Genomic DNA, 19,553 nt, shown 5'->3' with positions numbered 1-19,553 from the left:
CTTTCACATGAGAAGCAGCAGAATTGATAGAATTCTTTATCCTGGAACTATGACTGGGTGGGTCTAAACGTGGTTACTGGGGCATGAATGGAGAAGTTGGAAAATGACAGTTTACTATTCTGATGCAGTGATGAAGGGTGTCAAATGAAGTGACAAGGTTTCAGCTGTGAAACAAGCCAAAAGTGTTGCTTCAGAGGTTCAAAAAAAACTTGTAGGAAAACTTGCAGAAGAAAATTTCATTAAGGACTCAAAAAAAAAAAAAAAAGAGAAGATGATGATGTTACTGCTTGAGATTTTTGGATCTGTAGCCTATAAGAAACCTGGAGAATATTTATGAGAGGAGTGCTATTCTGATTTTTTTTTTCCTGTTCTGTTGGTCTTCCCTAGTCACCTCTCTGAATATTTTTGTGTTTGGGATCAGGCAGGGCTTAAACTGGTGACCCGGTTGTGCTTGAGGATGCCGGAGTTACTTGACTAGGTGAAACACTTGTCTAGCCTATTGTGGTGCTCTTACTGCCATGTCATTGTTTAGACTTACACTGATTATACTTAAAACAACTCATCTCCTTGTGTCTAACCCTCTTAGTTTAAACTGTTTAGTACAAAAGAATTATTGATTACTCTCTAGAATATTAACTTCTGCATTTTTGTATATTTTTGATGTCTTAAGCCATTATAATTCCAGTTTTATTTTCATATTGAAATTAAATAGTAAACTTTTCAGAAAGAACGGATTCCTTTCTCTGAAACTTTAGAGTAACTTCTCTGAATAGCCACTCTTACCAAACTAGACATGACACTGATTCATTTAGTAGTTCTGTTGGTGCTTTGTGATTTAATTCAAATTTTTCTGGTGCTGATAATGGACCTAAGCTATCTTGAGTGAAGTGAGACTTTACTCTTTCAATTGACTCTATCTTATTTGGCCCGCTGATCTGTCCTTGTGTGTGCATCATAGTTATACGTACATTTAGTTTCTAAAGAGAAAATACATTTTAATGTAGGAACAGTAATTTTGTTTTGTAGTCTCAAATTCTGCCTGTTACTTATGAAGATTCTTCCTTGTGCATTATCTGGTCCTATTTTATAATATTCTATATATTACTCGTTTGCTTGGAGTGTAGTCTGACATAAAAGCATATCCACGCTTATATATATACTTGCATATAAATATGCTATAAATTGTGGAATTGTATGAGGAAAAAGTGACTATTGATTCAAGTAACTTAAATTTTGTGTTTCATGTGTGAAGAAAGATTGCAAGATCTTTTGTTTTTTTTTTTCTTACTTATTCTTTTCCTCTCTGATTCTAATAGAGATTAAAACTTATTTACATTAGAAATTGAACATGGAGAAGTTCTTCCTGTGCTAGAAACTTCTACAGCTTTGCTTAGTGGAAAAGCATGATTCTGTGTTAGAGGTACCTGAGTTGGTATAGACCCTGAGTTGGCATCTTGCTCAACCTCATTTCTTCCACGCCCCCACCCCCCCCGCTATGTTTTTGAATTATTTTTTTTTATTATTCTGAGTAACTAACTGCTGGGTACCATGTTAATTATCAACTACTACTCTCCCTACCAAGGTAATGTAGTTAGAACTGGCTTAGGACCTTTTTAGGTTCCTTGGAATTTTAGAAAACTGTTCGCAACTCAAATGACTAGTGTTTTTCATAAGTAATCATGTATTGAATGTTTTTGATGCATTATTTGATGATTCTGGTGACTTGATGAAGAGTTTCTGACCTGGAAAGTTTGTGTCTCCAAATCCTCATTTACATTAGTTGATTTTGTAGAAGACTTTTCTTTATACAAACTTGTCTTTTTCAAATTTTGTAGACTCTTAGAGTAGCAGAGGCACTACTACTAAAGATGCATGAAGTCTGAAAACACCACCAGATTTTTAGTTGCCTGAAGTTCTGTTGTAGCTAATCATATTAGTAATTAAAATATATGACTTCTTACTTTAAGCTAATTCTGATTACCTTTTCTCTTGCTTCTCTTTCTTTAGAGACTCTACAGCGGTGGGTAATTCACTGGTCCATAAGTGGTCTCCTTTACGTCGAAGCCATAAGACCTCAGCATCTCTGAGCAAGCTGTCGTTACGTGATGGACAGAAAGCCAAAAAGCCACTGTGTAAATTTGAAGAAGGTCAGGATGTCCTAGCTAGGTGGTCAGATGGCTTGTTTTATCTTGGAACTATCAAAAAGGTAAACAATTTGTTTACTTCACTGGAGTCATACAGTCTCGTGTTGGTTAAATACTACAGTATTATTGTCTCACTTAGTATCAAATACATTCTTCTATTCCTTTTACTCATAGCTTACAATGTATTTTTTATTTTTTCAGATAAACAAACTGAAACAGAACTGCTTCATTATATTTGAAGATAGTTCCAAATCCTGGGTTCTCTGGAAGGACATACAAACAGGCAAGAACTTCAGTGAAGTAGTCATTGTTTGGTATTTTATTTGTTTAGATTACTCTATCTGTTAAAATAAATTATTACATTATATTCTTGTATCCTAAAGAGCTACATAGTTTAATGTGCCTCAGAATCGTGAATTAGGGAAAAAAATAATTTCAAACAACTCTTTATCATTGTAGTTACTTTTTTTTTTGGTTGGTTTGGTCTTTTTCTTTCACATAATTGTGTGCAGGGAGGGGAGAACACGCGTTTGAGTTTATGTGGGTGTGGACAGAGTATAATACTGTCTTAACAGAAAGCTCCAAGCCCTAATTTACACCAAGTTTATGTCCTCCTGTTGTTTTCAGTTGAAGCAACATGACATGGAAAGAAACCAAAGACCGGAAAATCCTAGGTTTGAATGGAGCTTTCAAATTTAAAAGTAACACCATAACTGTTGTGCATAAGAAACCATTACAGATTTTTGCATACAAAGAAATGTGCAGTTATAAAGTGAGACATCTATTATATGTTAGCTTTGATTTTTTCAGATATTGGGCAAGTAGCTAGGATTTTGAGAATTTAATGCTAATGAAGAATGGATGACAATTTTGGTGACAACTTATTCTGAAAATCAGTGACAATTTCCTCATAAGACAGTTGAAATCTGATCTGGCTCTTGCTGATCATTGATTTTTTAAACACTTTGTCTGCTAACAGGAGAAGCTTTGTATTCATAGGCTCAAAAAATCAACTGCTTTATTTCTGAAAAGCTTTTAAAACACTGCTGTTCTGCTTCTGTATAGTACTAGCTTATGATCTTTCATATCTACAATAAATGAATCAAACTTTAGTGCATGAGTATGATAACATGTATATTAAGTAACTTGTATTTTAATCTAGATTTTTTTATGTTGATGCATGGTTTAATTGGAGCAAGATGTAGTTTTATTTCCTGTTTGCAAACTAGCGTTTTCGTTCTTACCTCTACTGTTACTGTGTGCCTTTGTGTGCTTGCAGATATTTATAAGAAGTAATAACATATTTCCTAAGACTGTTAGAGTTCAATATTAAAGTACATTAGGGCAGATCTGTCAAAAAGATATGCACCCAATTGTGCAGATATTTACATGAGAAGTGCAAACTGCTGTAAACAAAAATCCTGTATATTGGTTGTCCAGATAGGATTTCTTTATATGTACTTTTTAGCCTGCATTTACATTCTTTATTCAGTTATTTAATTTTTATTGTTGATATTAAAGACCCATGGACTGCATTGTAAATAGGCAATATATAACCTATAAATATCTGATAATCTGTGATAAGTGATATAAATATTTGTAATGCATACAGCCTGTACAAAATGTCTGAATTATTTTTGTTAAGAAGTTAGGCTCTGTAACAATCTGTTTCTACAATGCATGGATATGTAACTGAAATTACAAAAAAAAAGCTGTATGCCTGGTAAGCATTCTGGCTGCAGATGTATTATTTAAAAAAAAAAAAATCACTCTTTCATCTTTGTCTAGGAGCCACTGAAAGTGGGGAAATGGTCTGTACAATATGTCAGGAAGAGTATTCAGAAGCACCGAATGAAATGGTTATATGTGATAAATGTGGGCAAGGTAAAGAGCCTTTTTTTTTTTTTTTTTTTTTTTTTTTAAACTGCATTTTAAAAGATGTTTTGATTTATGAAGGAGGATATTTGCCTGACTATGACTGCTCAACTGATCTTAAATTTGTAACCCTTAGCGGCTATTAACAGCTAAGTGAATAATGATAATTCATGTTACAGTGACTAACACCTGTTTTGTAAGTAAAGTTTATTTTTTCTACTAAGAAAATTTAAAAGACAATTTTGAATGTGTTACCAATATTTTTGATCAGATTTTTGACACTTAATGATGGATAATGCCTTATAGTTGCATTAAAATTATATATAATTGATTTCATTTAAATTTCTTTTACTGTTTTAATAACACTTTGGTTGATCATTTTTTTAATGCAGGTTATCATCAGCTGTGTCACACACCAAATATTGATTCCAGTGTGATTGATTCAGATGATAAATGGCTCTGTCGACAGTGTGTTTTTGCAACAACAACAAAGGTGTGTTTCTAGAAAAACGTTTCTTAATACATCCCGCATTACATGCATACTTTGTCTTTGAAGTTGAAACAAAAAAATATATCAGTGATATATTTTTTTAATTAACTCTGATGTGAATGGAAGTTTTATATTTTGCGAATTAATATTTATTTTAGAAATAGATAACACTTGGGTTTCAATCTATTTTTGAACAAATATGCTAGTATTAAATACTTTCACCTGTATTAATGTTTTTACTCGGTTATAGATGATTTTTGTAACTTTCAAAGTAAAGGATTTGAAAATTTCAGAAGTATATCGTTGTTTTTGTAAACTTGTGTATTTGTTTTGGCCCAGAGGGGTGGTGCGCTTAAGAAAGGACCAAATGCCAAAGCACTGCAAGTCATGAAACAAACATTACCGTATAACGCAACAGACCTTGAGTGGGATGCAGGTCATAAAACCAATGTCCAGCAGTGTTACTGCTATTGTGGAGGACCTGGAGAGTAAGTAAACAGATAATATATAAGAACTTTTCTCTGTAATGCAGCTGCAATTTTTGACCCTGATCTTGTAGACTTGTGAACTTTTTAGTTTCTGTTGTGTGTAGGTATTAAACTCAATGCAAAGCAGAATTTTAAATTATATATTTTTATATATATATTTCAAACGGCTCATGGGAAATATGTTATTAATAGCCTTCCTTATCCCATCAGATCTTTTGGTTTGTTTTAATTTTGTCATGTGACCATCACATAACATCACAGTCCATTCTACAACAACCAAAAATACATTTTTTTGCATTGCTACTGTTAATGTGTTGAGATTGGACGGAGTTGTTTATTGATATTCTTGCAATTCTAGACAGTATTTTTCTGATGTTAACTCAGCCCTGTCATTAGTCCCAAATATAAACTTATCTAGAGATTAGTTTATTAAATTTTGTTGGCATAGACACCTGTCTGCTTCTACCATAACATCATACCCTAGATTGCAATTATTGGTGAGGGAAAGACTTTTTTTTTCCTCTTATGGCATTACAGAGTCCTCTGCTGGTTCTTTCTTACAAGAAAGGCAAGAAGAGGACTTCTTAAGCAGGTAGAGATAAATACTCTGGTGTCTGCATGGATGACTGAATGAATAAAATAGCATTGAAGGTTTGAAGTGAAGACAAGTCAAGATTCCCAGAAAGAAATGAAGCTTTTGAGTTTATACACACAGGACAGAGCTCTGGTTTGAGAATCTTGTGCGCTTGGACAATCATCACCTTCAATTTTGCATGATTCCTTTTCTCAAGGGAGAAGCTGAAAAAGGAAAATAAAATAAAAAAAGTGTAAACTGAGGTTCATTTTCAGGATTCAAGTAGCTGAATCCTCAGAACAAATGTTTGACTTAAAGCGGCTGTGCCGTGCTTTGGAAAAAAACAAGGAAGCTAATCCAGTATGTGAGAGAGTTTATACGGAGTTACTGAATTCTTCTTATTGAGAAATAAAAGGTGATTGTCAGAAGAAGTAATTTTTTTTAAATTTCCTTAATAGCTCAATCCTTTCATTAGACTATCTCTTATTATTCTTAGTCACTCTTTTCTAGTAATGATTTATTTTGGAACTAAATGTTACTGAAATATCCCTACAGATCACAGTTTATTTTATAAACGGTGAAACTTAGTTTGAGTCAGAAATTGCCTTGCTATTTAATTTAAATGCAATGAAGAACAATTTTCAGTAACTCTTTTTAACGCACCTGGTTTTTTTTGTCTGTTTGTGAAGCTGGTATCTAAAGATGTTGCAGTGCTGCAAATGTAAGCAGTGGTTTCATGAGGCTTGTGTGCAGTGCCTCCAAAAGCCAATGCTTTTTGGTGACAGGTAAGAAACTTCAGCTGTACTTTGTGATTGTGTTTATTTAAAATGTGGAGGGAGTCTCATGTATGAAATTTTAAGGCATCTGTAGTAAAACAGTATGTTCCAAAACCAGGATGAGTTTTGTGTAGAAGATTGTACAATGCATGTGTTCAGGTGCCAGGAAAATGCAGTTCTTCATCTCAGTTCAATGAAGTAGGGTGGGATGGTGAGTGGTGGAGAGGTAACCAGTGGACGAGTTCAAACTGTTACTGACTTCACTTTGTGTGGAAGTCTGTTAATGCTATAGGTGCTGGCTGCTGGGACATTGGAAGCTTTAAAGCAGACCGCTTTAGTGAACCTGTAAGATAGATAAGGGCTTCCAAGTTCACATTGTGTAGGTAACTAATCTCTTCTGTGCAACAGGCACAATGCTTCAAGGTAGGCGGTCAGATGTGTGTGCAGTAGTAGTTCCCTATACCAACAGTATAGGGAACTGGAGAAAACTGGAAGGATAGTTAGACTGAGGGGAACTCTGTACATCTTCTGTTCATCCTCTGAGTTGGGACAAAATGAAATGAAAAAGAGCGCTGGCCTTTGCTTTCATTTTAAGAACAACTTGGAGCAGTTGGAGCAGATGAGAGAGAAAACCGGAGGAGGCAGTCAAGGAGTATCCCATTCATTATCTATTATACTTTCTTATAGCTGTTGGTTGTGCTGGAATGTTTATATGAAGGAATTGAGTTAGGACCCAGGAATGCATGGCTTCTTTAAATGCATTCTTACACTGATGCACAGGTTTCTGCTTTTGAGAGAATGGTGTGGGACCATTACAGAATATCTTCACTGATACAGTCATGGTTGAGGAACTTTCTCAGGGAGTATGGAACAGTGGTAGCAGGATAAAATTGTGAAATTACCTTGTGTCTGGCCCAGTAGGTACCAGCACAGATTGTACAAGTTGATAAGGGAAAGTGGAGGATGAAGGGACTCTCAAATTTATGACTTGGTTTCTAGCCTGCTTAACTTCCATTTTTTTTCATAACTGGTGTTAAAACATTAAGAGTGTGTGTGTGTGTGTGTGTACAGACACCCACGACCCAGACATATGTACATGTACATACGTATATATTTTCAGGTTTTATACGTTCATTTGCTCAGTTTGCAGTTCTGGACCAGAATACCTCAAACGTTTACCCTTGAGATGGTAAGGTGTTTTGTTTTGGTTTTTTTTAAAAAAGGTGGTGAGTTGAATACATGCTCTGCTTTTCTTTTTGGTATTTTGATTCTCCTTGCAAAAAAAGGAAATCCACTTGCTATCTTGAGTTGTTTCCTGAGTTGTTCTTACTGCTTGTATGAACAGGGACAGCTTTCTTTCAAAGTTTGGTCTTAAATGTAGATACGTATTGCAATTGTGTACTCTTAGGATTTATTCCTGGGATTGTTCAGTCAAGTAGCAAGCAGCTACTCACTTGCATACGTGAAGATTGAGATACCTGAACTAAGTCTTTTTTGCAGGTTTAGGATTCTGCGATTAGATAAACCAGATGTAATGAGTACTAGAGTATGCATCTTGACACATTTTATAATAATTTCTGTGATGACACTTAATGGTTAGTTGTAGTTTTAAATCTTTGAACTAGCCCATATTAGAAATGGTATTAAATTTAGTGGATATATGTGCTAACAAATACATGGTGGAAATTACCTTGTTAAATGTTAATTTGCCAAAATTTTTGCATTAATTCAAAATTTATATGTTTAAGTATGAATTTGGACTTACTTAAATATCCTATTATTTAGACCAGTTTTGGAGTTTAAAAGAACATTGTGACAATGAGGTGAGGCAAAGATGAAAGTAAGATTCAAAGCAGAACGAATCACTTGAAGAGAAATGACAGGAGACTGCGTAATGTTCCCTGGATTGAGTGTTTTAAGTTGTGCTTTGTGTTCTTCTAACTATATTGTGCTAACACCTTTTCTACTAAATTGTTTCTAAGAGCAGCAATTGGAAGAAAAAGGCTTTTTTCTTTCTCAGTTTTTTATTCAAATATTTCTGAATTCTAGGGTAGATATAGCACATCTATGCCTTTACAACCTAAGCGTTATTCATAAGAAGAAATACTTTGATTCGGAGCTTGAACTCATGGCCTACATTAATGAAAACTGGGATAGATTGCATCCTGGTGAGGTAAGTAAGTGGAATATTCTTTCTTGTTTTTCCTCACGGTGCATACACATGACCTGGAAGTTAGTGACCTATGAACTGTTTTAGCCTGGATGTTAAATCCTTTATTACATAAAAATCTGGTAATACCAAATACTGAGGAGATAATCTTTAATTTCCTTGAGGAAGTAGAATGTTTTTAAGCGGGGTGTGTTCTTCTGAGCTGTAAAATTTCTCAAGTGATCATTTTATTACTTGCATGGCAACTTCATACTCAACTGTTTGTTCTGTTGCCTATATAGTTTCAATTTCTTTCATTTTATAATTATATCATAGTTCTTTGGTATTTCCCTGTGCACAGACTAGAAAATCTGAATGTAGAACTGAATGCAGAGTATGTTGCGTATGAAAACATTTTTCAAAGCCTCTAAGGTGCAACACAGATTATTGTACACAAACATTTCTTCTTTCTTGCCTCTTCCAAACATGAAGTGATCAGTTCATGTCCAGGTCTAAATATTGTTTTAATCCTTTTCCAGTCTGACTCTGCTACTTGTCAAGGCATCTTGGTTTTAGTTGACTGCTATACTAGTTATTTTTTTCAGCTGTTTGATTTACTGAGCAGTTATCTTAGCATTAAAGGAAATATATTTTCCCAAGCAGACTTGACTTCATATTTAATTAAAAGGAGCAGTGTAGAGATTTGTTTCTGCATGTAAGATTGGCTGCAAAACTTAGGTCTAAATTCTAATTGGCGTATTGCTAGCAGAGTATACACTTTTTTTCTTGCATGACAATTGTTTAGAGTTTTGAAGTCTTCTAATACAGGTAGCATAAATCTGATTTGAAGTTTTCTTATCACGAGTACATCCTACTTTAGTACTTCTTTTAAGTGAATTCATACATCTGCAATCCATTTTTACTGGGAGACAATTTGAGAATCAAATGTTTAGATGAATGACTGCTTTTCATAAATAATGAAAAAGCATTTAAAATGCATATGTTTAGACTGTAAGTGTCAGTAGCTTGTTACAAAGACAAGCAAACACTCAAGCACTACTAAAAATGACAATTAGTGTCATTATGAATAGAAATCTGGTTTACTTTGGACATATGGCATCTTTTAACTGTCATATTAGGTCAATAATTCTGTCATATCAAGTCTCAAGATTTAAATAAAAAGGCTGCACAAAATGTAGTAATTCTCACACAGTCTTTTCAATAGAATGAAATGTTATAATTATCTTACTACACAGTTTAAAAGATACCTAAGTGATATATAACTTTGACTTTTGTTTCTCTTAGTGTTCAGGGAAATGCAGAAGAAACGAATGTTTATTTCGCATAATAAGTTTTCTTTAGATTTAATGTAACTTCTTGTCACAATGGCTGGTCAGAGCAGCTGTGGTGTGGATGAGGAGTGGAGCTGCTGTTGACTTGGAGCACACATGCTATTTTGAAGAAGCTGAAAGGCTACAGTCCTCACTGTGCTCTTCACCCTTCCCACTTCCAATCCAAAAACACATAACTGAGGGGGAGGAAGGAGAGCAGAGGTCAAAAATAAGGCAACTCACCTATCTGTTAAGTAGTACTTTCAATTCTTCAATCAATATTTCTACACCTTCAAGGAAGCTACATCTTGTAAGTCTGAAGAACACATTTTTGAAGGAGTAGATCTTGAATAAGTGCATAAAAGCTGTGTTGAGGAAATATTTAAGGCTATTTATTCTGAAAAGATTCTAAATGTGTCTCATGAAGTTGGGAAAATTGTGTCTTGAAAAATTTGAGGCAAATGTATTTTCCTACTTTGTTTAATCTGATTTCTTTATTAAACAGAATCATAGAATTATTTGGATTGGAAAAGACCTTAAAGATCATCTAGTTCCAATTCCCCTGCCCTTGACAGGGACACCTTCCACTAGACCAGGTTGCTCAAAGCCCCATCCAACCTGGCCTTGAATACTTCCAGAGATGGGGCATCCACAGCTTCTTGGGGCAGCCTGTTCCAGTGCCTCACCACCCTCCCAGTGAAGAATTCCTTCCTTATGTCTAATATAAGTCTGCCCTCTTTCAGTTTCAAACCATGATCCCTTGTGTTATCACTGCATGCCCTTGTTAGAAGTCCCTCTCCAAAGGCAAACAGAAATGAGTCACAAAAAGAATAACATCTACAATATAATAGTTTTAGGGTTTTCGTAACATTCTTAGCTTGATACTGTTAAAAATGATGACAATTTATTTTCGTTCTCTAGCTGCTTATAACTGAATAAGAGGAAAAGATTTTTAGCCATAGATAAGATAGAAGTAAATGGTAGAATTACCAGATCTCCTAAGTCAGTAATTTTTAGGTTGTTATTATTTAGGATGTAATAAATGTATGGCAGTTTTTTATAGTTCAGTGCTGCAGAGCTGCAAGACCTCTGGATGGCAGTGGATTTTTCTGAATGCCTATGGTAAAAATGTGTAAAAACAGTTGTTACTTTCTTTGGCTAAAACTGACTGAATGTCTCCATTCACTTTGGTAGTTAAGTAGACTGACTGAGAACCTTGCCCAAAATTGTGTTAAAAGGTTGATTTTTTTTTTTTTATGAGTATATTTACTAATTTATTCAGCTGTTAGCACATATAATCCTTTGAGTATTTCCATCAGTCCTGTTTCTAAAGAAAACAATTCTGAACAAACTATTTGAAGGGTTTGGGGTTTTTTTTGAGCTGCAGATGTTGTACAGTCTATGCTGTAGTATTGATACTAATAGTGAAACATAAAACATTTGTCAGCTCTATAATTAAAGGTGAATTTACTGCTGAGCCAATTAGATGTAAGTTCTGTAATATTTTGGCATGGCAATGGGAAATGTGGTAGCTTCACTAGAATTTAAAAATAACTGTCTAAATAAAAATAAGTCTTAATTTAAATTCCATTATGTAAATGTTGTGTCCACTTTTTTATAGTCACCATCATTCTTAGTCTGCTTTATGTCTCCTGAATTCAGAAGTATGCAGTTTTTCAGAGAGCAGATTGCATGTTTTGGTAGCTTGATAGGGGCTAGCTACTTCAGGCTTTGGCACAAGAAATGAGGTTGGACTGGGTCTTAGCAAAAGGGGTGTGAGAACAGATTTACTCTCCCCCCCCCCCCCGCCCTTTTCTAGACCTCTTCCATGTGGTGTTTTTTTTTTTGTGTGTGTCATATTGAGTAATGTTGGCAAAATTGGTAATTGTCTTGTGTCAGGATTTTGGTTAAAATGATCACCAATAAAATAACAAAGTTCTTTCCGTCAGTGTAATTATCTTCTGCATGCAATTTCAGTTAATTCGGGAGTACATAATACCATGGAAGAATTATTATTAGCAGTCTTGGGAGGACAAGCTAGTGTTATGTTCTCTGAGTATACTAAAATTCTTTGAGAGATTTTTCTTGCACTTCTTGCAAGTGAAACACAAATTCTTTGGCCTGGGCTTGATCCTAACATGAATACTGTGGTTTTAAATCACAGAATATATGTGGTAGTGATTAATATCCTTGGGGGTTAGCTAGTTTCCGCAGCTGATATTTCATAAACGTACTTCACATCCAAATCTGTAGTTACAGTGACTCTAAGAAACTGGAATTTTTCTGTTACTAAAGAATTTGACAGGTTAAATGATTTCTTAATACTTCACAGCTGGCAGATACACCGAAATCTGAAAGATATGAGCATGTGTTGGAGGCATTAAATGATTACAAGACCATGTAAGTTATGGGTATTTTTTGTTTTAAATGTTGTTCACGTATTTAATCTGATATAGATTAGTCTTCAGTCTCCTTTGCTCAGTCTATCTGATAATCAGTTTTGGTTGCAGATAACATTTAAATTGTAAATACAATTTCTATTTAAAACTAAACATTACATAACTATTTGAGTGGAACACAGATCACGAGGAAAAAAAGTTTGCTTCGACTTCCGTCATCTTTCAACTTCACATTCTGTATGTGAGAGCAAGGATTATCTTAGGTGAAAGGGGGAAATAAAATAGCATTACAATGAATATTCTAATTTGCATAGTTTTGGTTTACATGTACACTGTTATTTTAAAAGTTCCTTTCCCTGGCGTCAGAATTTTAACAATTAATTTAAAATCATCTAGGTTTATGTCTGGAAAAGAAATAAAGAAAAAGAAGCATTTGTTTGGCTTGAGAATTCGTGTTCCTCCTGTGCCGCCAAATGCTGCTTTAAAGGCTGAAAAAGAACCAGAAGGAACTTCTCATGAGTTCAAAATTAAAGGCAGAAAATCATCTAAACCAATCCCTGATGTGAGGTAAAATAACCCAATCATTCTAGCAATGTTGTGGTAAATTTGGGCTATTTTGGGTGTATTTTCGGTGCCTACAAAAAAGACCTTTACATTATATAATATATTTTTAAAAATAATTGTATATGCGAACTATTTGTGTTATTTGTGAGAACAATGTCTTTGAACATATTTAATTAGCTTTCTATTAGGATCCTTCTAAAAAACCAAATAAACCAAACACCCACCCCCCCCGCCCCCCCCCAAAAACCCCAAACAACAACAAACAAAACAAAACAAAAACCCAACATGAAATTTTGTAGTAAGAACAATAGAAAATATCCCAACTTTTTTTGCCATTTGGGAAACAAAATCTCTTGCTTTTCTGGAACTCTTATGCAATAATCTAACTAGAATTCTAAATAGGAAGTATGATGTGAAGTTGTAACTTGTATTAGTAAATGTGTCATGTTATTATGAGGTGTGATCATATGAATAAATAACACTTAACACTTTTTCATTCCTCTTTAACATAGGGAATAAGTAATGTCACTAGAAAGATCTTGTATCTGTTTGTTATTCTAGAGGCAAAAATATGTAGCCTATTTATCAGAATGACTTCATTTAGTGCAGTGTTTTAGCAATAGACATTTAATCACGTATTCATTGTCAAAAGAAAATGTATTCAATGAAAATTATATTCGATAAGACAACAGAATATAATTTTTTTCTAGGGAATTAAGTAATGGTATAGAAAGAAAGGGGAAAAAAAAAACAGTAGGTCGTCCACCTGGTCCCTATACAAGAAAAATGATTCATAAAACTCCAGAGTCGTCTCCTCTGGTAAGGTTTTGGTTTTTTTGTTTTTTTTTTTTTGTTTTTTTTTCCCTTCCTCCTTTTTCCCTCTAACTGGGTTATCATTTTTGAAGAAAACTGTAACCAGTTAATCTGGATCGTGATATTGCCCCATTTGCCCTGAAATGAAATTGATAGAGCAATTAAAACTGAAGTAGTTTGTTTTTTTTTCCTTTCTTCCCCCCCAGGATAATGAACCAGTTCCAGTGATGGAGAACCCAGCCTTGGAATTACCCTGCACTGTTGGGTAAATTAAAAAAAAAAAAACCCCAAACAAACAAACAAAAAAAACCCACCAAAACAAACCTCTATAAAACATCATAATATCATGTAATTTCTCTGTTTGCTTCTGAAATATCAGCTCTCTTTTTAATACAAGATTATTTTCATTACATGGCAACCCCATTATCTTGCATACTAGGAAGTCTGATGGAACTGCACATTCATCCAATACCTCAGATGTGGAATCCACAGGTGCTGCCAGTATGAAAGAAACTACCTCATCTAGCATTTCCAGGCATTATAGGTAATTATTCAATTACTCTGCTATAAAGATTAAGATTTGCAATATATTCATTTTAATAAAATTTTCTGAAAGGAGGAGACAGGAAACAATTGGTTTAGCAATCCTTCACCCTTAATAAACAGAAGGGATCCTACAAGAGAGATCTTGCCAAAGCGTGACATGTAATATTCTAAGTCTAGTTTCTTAAAACCTGAGGCTCTGTTTTACTTCTGATAAGTTCTGAATCTTTTGGCTAACTTACATGAAATCTGATCCGGATAGTTTCAAATAAATTACTGTCTAATAAAATTCATGAAGATAGATGCTTGGATGAGAGAGACCCAGACCACCAACTCCCACTTACAGAAGGACAGACAATTTTCTAGTAATCTGTGTCATTGCCACTGCTATTTTGCTGGGTTGGTGTTTATTTTTTTGGTTTTTTTTTTTTTTTTTTTTTTTTTTTTTTTTTTTTTTGTGAAGCTTTGGCAAAGCAAAGGTAGAGGATAAGGTAGGAAGTTGACTTAAGTTATGAGGCAGCCATAGTAGATGTGAAATGGAGGTAAGGGTATTGCAGAACTGGTGGGAGAATAAATAGGGAAGAACTGAGGATATTGCAAAGGGATATAACATTGAGGATGTGGTAATTCGCTGGGATTTTGAGTAATGAGCAACTGAGACTTGAAGTAGAGCTATCAGTTGGGGAAGTGTAAAGAAATGGGACAAAAGAGAACTAGTCTTCATTAGTTCTGCTTGCAGCACACAGGGTGGGGGGCTTTTGTGCTTGCTAACTACTATTGGTTTTTTGATGTAAAATATGAAGTTAAATTACATTTACTGGAAAAAATTAAACTTCATAAACACTTTCCAGAGCTTAGATTTCTAGTAAAGGCTGCAAAAGAGCTGGTGTGTGCTCTGAATTAATTTTAGCAGCTTCTGGTTTTGTAGGCTTGTGTATTGATGTTAAAGAATAGTAAGTATGCCGTGATTTTCTACAGTCAATAGAGCATGAAAAAATTTTGGCACAGTCTTCGTAAATAAATGATTAACTACAGTTGATGTTTCTGCAAATAAATTGTTACCTGAACTTTTCCCACTCAAGTTCAGCAGACAAAAATTTTTTTTATTGAGGTACATGGATCCTCAGTCTTCTTATTTTGTCTCCTCTCTGTCTGTTTCATACTATAGAGTGCTTTCATAAGTAATTTTTATGTGCAGTACTGCTACAGATAGTCTGTCTTCAAAACCTCATGTTTAACTTAGACTTCTGAAATTCTTACCCAAGGACTTCAGTCACTGTTTTGTATTTCTACCCTTTATTCCTTTTCTTTTTTTTTCTTTTTTTTTTTTTTTTTTTTTTTTTTAATGTTAGAAAGACGTACTTTATTCCTTGGTATGTTACATAGGAGTCTTGAACATCAAAGCTCACATACAGTTTAATTTAGTACTTTATCAAACATATTTTAATACAAAAAATGGAAGTTTTTACATAAGGTTTTATACCTTGGACACTTTTAATATTTGGATGATGTCAGAAGCTTCTTTTTTTATTACCAGATACAAATCTGTGTGAATTTTGGATATACGTGTTTTTCTGGCCACATAATTAATCTTTAGAAAGTCATGTGTACTATAGAAAGTAGTGATGTAGAATAGATTTTGCAGTATTTTCTTTTATATTTCAGATTTTAGTTTATTGACATAAATTCAGCCTGAAAAAAAACCTATGCATAAATGCATTTCTTATTTACAGTCTTAACTAACATCAAGTTTCAAACTCTTTTATGGTATAGCTTTTGTAATTGAGGCCTACCTGTGTGATAAAGCTGTAGTTTCAATTTGCAAATTTAAGCACATTTGGTGCAGACTTCTCTGAAGATGGGTTTTTTAAATTTGCTGAAGAATGGGATTAAGTGATGTCAAAATAGTACTCGATGTATCTAGGTGTAAGTTAATATCATTTAGCTAACCTTTCTGATGTTTTGTTAAATTAGTACAATTTTCCTTACGTAAATCTTTATTTTGCGTGTGCTGTATGTTTGTTTGTTTTTTTTAATAGTTTATCTGACTCGAGAAAAAGGACTCGTACTGGAAGAACTTGGCCTGCTGCAATACCACATTTGAGAAGAAGAGGTCGCTTTCCACGAAAAGCACTCCAGACTCAAAATTCAGAAATTGTAAAAGATGATGAGAGCAAGGAAGATTACCAGTATGATGAACTCAATACAGAGATACTTAACAATTTAGCAGATCAGGAGATACAGCTCAATCATCTAAAGAACTCTATTACTAGTTATTTTGGTGCAGCAGGTAGAATAGCTTGTGGGGAAAAATACCGTGTTTTGGCTCGTCGGGTGACACTTGATGGAAAGGTGCAGTATCTTGTGGAGTGGGAAGGAGCAACTGCATCCTGACTGTAAGCCTGAACATTATGTTCACTGCACTGTCATCTGTAAGTACAGTTCATAATACAGAGCCATGAGAGAAATGTGTCTTTAAATGTGTTTCTAAAAACAAAACCAGTTTAGCCTTAACGTGTAATTGTTATCATTACAGCTCCTGTGATAAAGACTTATCTTTTTAAAATCTGATCTAAAACTTAAATTTTTTTAATCTCAACATTGTTAGATTGTTTTAGGTTGGGATATTTTGGGTTACAATTGCTTAAAAATGTGCATGGTGTTTAAAAAAAAAAGACATTTTCTAGAAAACATTCCATGGATACAGTTATTGTGATTTAGAGAAAATATTATGTAGATAGCACAAATCTTTGAAAAATTTTGGTTTGTTTTCTTACCCAAATGTTTGCAGAAATGTATTTCTATTTCAATACTTTCTAGATTTCATAAGTGCAGTGTATATAATGCCTAGTGAAGACTGTAAAATACTAAAGTTTTCTTTCAAACAAAGTGTAAAAAAAAAAAGAAAAAGGAAAAATGAAAAAAAAATATATTGAGCCTGTAAATTGCTCTGTGACCAGACTTCATTGTCTTCTTAATATATTCTTTGTGTGTGTGAGTGTGCATGTGTGTGTATATACATATGTATATATGCACACACATACTTGTGCGTGTATATATATGTGTGATTGTGACCTATGCAATACAAATTATGGGATTGGGCAGCTTCTGAGAATATATCCCATAATTCTTTTTTCAGGAATAGTTGCCAGTATTTACACAGCAGCATTTCTTCTCAGGCTTATTGGGTGCTGTTGCTTTCTATGTACTAAGGACAAGTGTCAAACCAGTGCAGCGTGTTCTGGCAATTGGTGCAGTCATTGATGTTCATATGCTCTAGGTAATATCTTCCATTATTTTACATGTGAATTAACTGTTAAAAAACAATACAGGATCTGAACATTTTGAAATTAACTCTATTAGAAATAACATTTTGAAAGTTATTGTGGCACACTGATTGTAAATTTTGTGTCCCAGTTATAAACTAAGCTGACAGGAGTCACACAGGATTCTTACGTATCTGTAGAAACAGTCATATGTTGATAAATGTAATATGAACAAAGTGTATTATTGCACAGGGTCAACAAGCAGATTGTTGCCATTTGAAGTAACATTACTGATTTTATTACAACATTACCTCTTTTGTTTTATAAAATATACCAAGTTTTAAATCGGTAACTTTATTTTACTTTTTGGTTGCGGTTTTTGGTTTTTTTGGTTTGTTTTTTTTTTTAATTGTGTTTTTTTTTTTTTTTTAAGTTTTTTGCCAGTATTAGATGTTTTTTTCTTTGTCTGCTACTTTTGAGGGGGTTTTAGCCAAAGAGTAAACAGAAGAATATTTTTAGTTTGGTGGTTATTCACTGTACTGTGTAAGGTTAGTTTTCTTACATGCTTACAGTTTACCACCAAAATAAAATTATGTAACATTTACAAATGACAGAGTGGTTTAACGTGTACTGCCTGGGTTAGTACTTATTTATTCCATTACTTGATAATTTGACTTTTTCTGCTCATCTTGAACATCTTGAAAAGGTGATTTTTTTTTTTTTTTCTTTTTAATTTTATTTTTCTGTCACCTTATAGCCAAAGGAAACAGGGAAAGCTTTTTATCCTGTGCTTGGTTTGTGGCTGGCCAGGTAATATTAGCTTTATAAATATTCTAATTAAAAACTGCCACTTCTGTCTACCTTCACTAAAATATGTGGTTTTTTTCCCTCACACCCTCAGCTATTAATTTAATGTTGCCTTGCCTATAGCTGCAATATTTTGATAACACAGCAACTTCATGTTAATTTTTGAATGTTTATATCTTGGGATAATGCAAAATGTAAAGCCTTTGTAACCTTACTCACACCAATCTGTATCTGACTTTATTGTTTCACTTTATCCAAGTCCTTTAATTCTAACTGAACACCAGCAGTATTTTTCATAAAGTTTCATTTAAAGATAAATATTGGAATGTACTTGGGGACTTTGCGGGAGAAGGCGGGTGGGAGGGAAGAAAATATTTGTCAATCTTAAGCAGTCCATAGGCTTAACTATTGTGAATGTCATTGTTTCACTTTATTATGGTGGTTGACTTGACTCTGATGTTCAGTTTGTATTTTTGGAATTGCTTTTTTCTTAGAATTAAAAGACCAACATTAAATGTGTGTATTTTTGAGAGAGAAGAATGAGTTTTGATTCTGTATTTTTGTGAAGTACATACTTGGTGGCATCTCCCACCCATCTCTTGCTTTCCTGTCACTGTCCTGGAGACGCTTGCCCTGCACATAGACACTATCTAGTGTTCCAGTTGTGCTTGAGGGATCCTTTGTTACAAGGTGTTGTGTACTGGAAAATGCTGCAATAGTGCTGCTAAAGATACACCTAGAATAGTAATTAAAGCACTCCTACAAATGCCTTTCTCTCATCTTATGTGAATTTCATTGTATGTAGTAATGGAGTGTCTAAAGGAAAAATACAAATGTTTCTGTACGTAACAATTTCATTTTGGTATGACTTGATCATTGTATGTATGCATGTGTGTAAATATATGTAATTCAACTTTGTTGTCGTCACTGATTTAGAACCATTTCTATGTGTATCAGACTTAATATTTTTCCATTATATATTATTTGTATTACGGTAGTATTTAGGTAGATGAAGTTTCTCTTGAGGCCATTCTAAAAATGTAGATATGTGGGCAAAACAGCAAAAAATAAATGGCACATTACTGATCAGAATTGTAAAATAATAGTCATAGCAAACTCCTTGTTAAAACGTTGTTCTCAACAAAATTTTCAAGAAGAAGTTTGAATAAAAACTGTGCTTTTCTATGCATAACAGGCATTTTGAGTGGAGATTACAAAGGAATTTTAAAAACTCTCAGCATCATATGTGAAATGAAGGTCAATATTTTGATTTAACAAAAAGGCTGTGAAAGTGAAGACAGAGCAGTTTGTTGTCTAGGGAGTGGGGGGGAAAG

General features: G+C 33.9%; 1 protein-coding gene across 1 annotated transcript in view; it reads left to right on the top strand.

Moving 5' to 3' along the window:
• Positions 1-19,140, top strand: part of MTF2 (metal response element binding transcription factor 2) — a 29,013-nt gene extending 9,873 nt beyond the window's left edge. The window contains exons 2-15 of the mRNA XM_086753883.1: positions 2,008-2,206; positions 2,346-2,427; positions 3,933-4,028; positions 4,412-4,512; positions 4,849-4,997; positions 6,261-6,356; positions 7,468-7,536; positions 8,397-8,520; positions 12,160-12,227; positions 12,623-12,793; positions 13,501-13,609; positions 13,810-13,868; positions 14,043-14,147; positions 16,186-19,140. Of these exons, the coding sequence (XP_086610009.1) occupies positions 2,008-2,206; positions 2,346-2,427; positions 3,933-4,028; positions 4,412-4,512; positions 4,849-4,997; positions 6,261-6,356; positions 7,468-7,536; positions 8,397-8,520; positions 12,160-12,227; positions 12,623-12,793; positions 13,501-13,609; positions 13,810-13,868; positions 14,043-14,147; positions 16,186-16,540 (1,783 nt within the window). The 3' untranslated portion in view covers positions 16,541-19,140. The remainder of the gene's footprint in view (positions 1-2,007; positions 2,207-2,345; positions 2,428-3,932; positions 4,029-4,411; positions 4,513-4,848; positions 4,998-6,260; positions 6,357-7,467; positions 7,537-8,396; positions 8,521-12,159; positions 12,228-12,622; positions 12,794-13,500; positions 13,610-13,809; positions 13,869-14,042; positions 14,148-16,185) is intronic.
• The last annotated feature ends 413 nt before the right edge of the window (positions 19,141-19,553 follow it).

Source organism: Chlamydotis macqueenii, chromosome 8 (assembly GCF_036417535.1).
Source record: "Chlamydotis macqueenii isolate bChlMac1 chromosome 8, bChlMac1.mat, whole genome shotgun sequence".
NCBI classification, from domain to species: domain Eukaryota; kingdom Metazoa; phylum Chordata; class Aves; order Otidiformes; family Otididae; genus Chlamydotis; species Chlamydotis macqueenii.
This window is presented reverse-complemented; position numbering and strand designations above follow the sequence as displayed.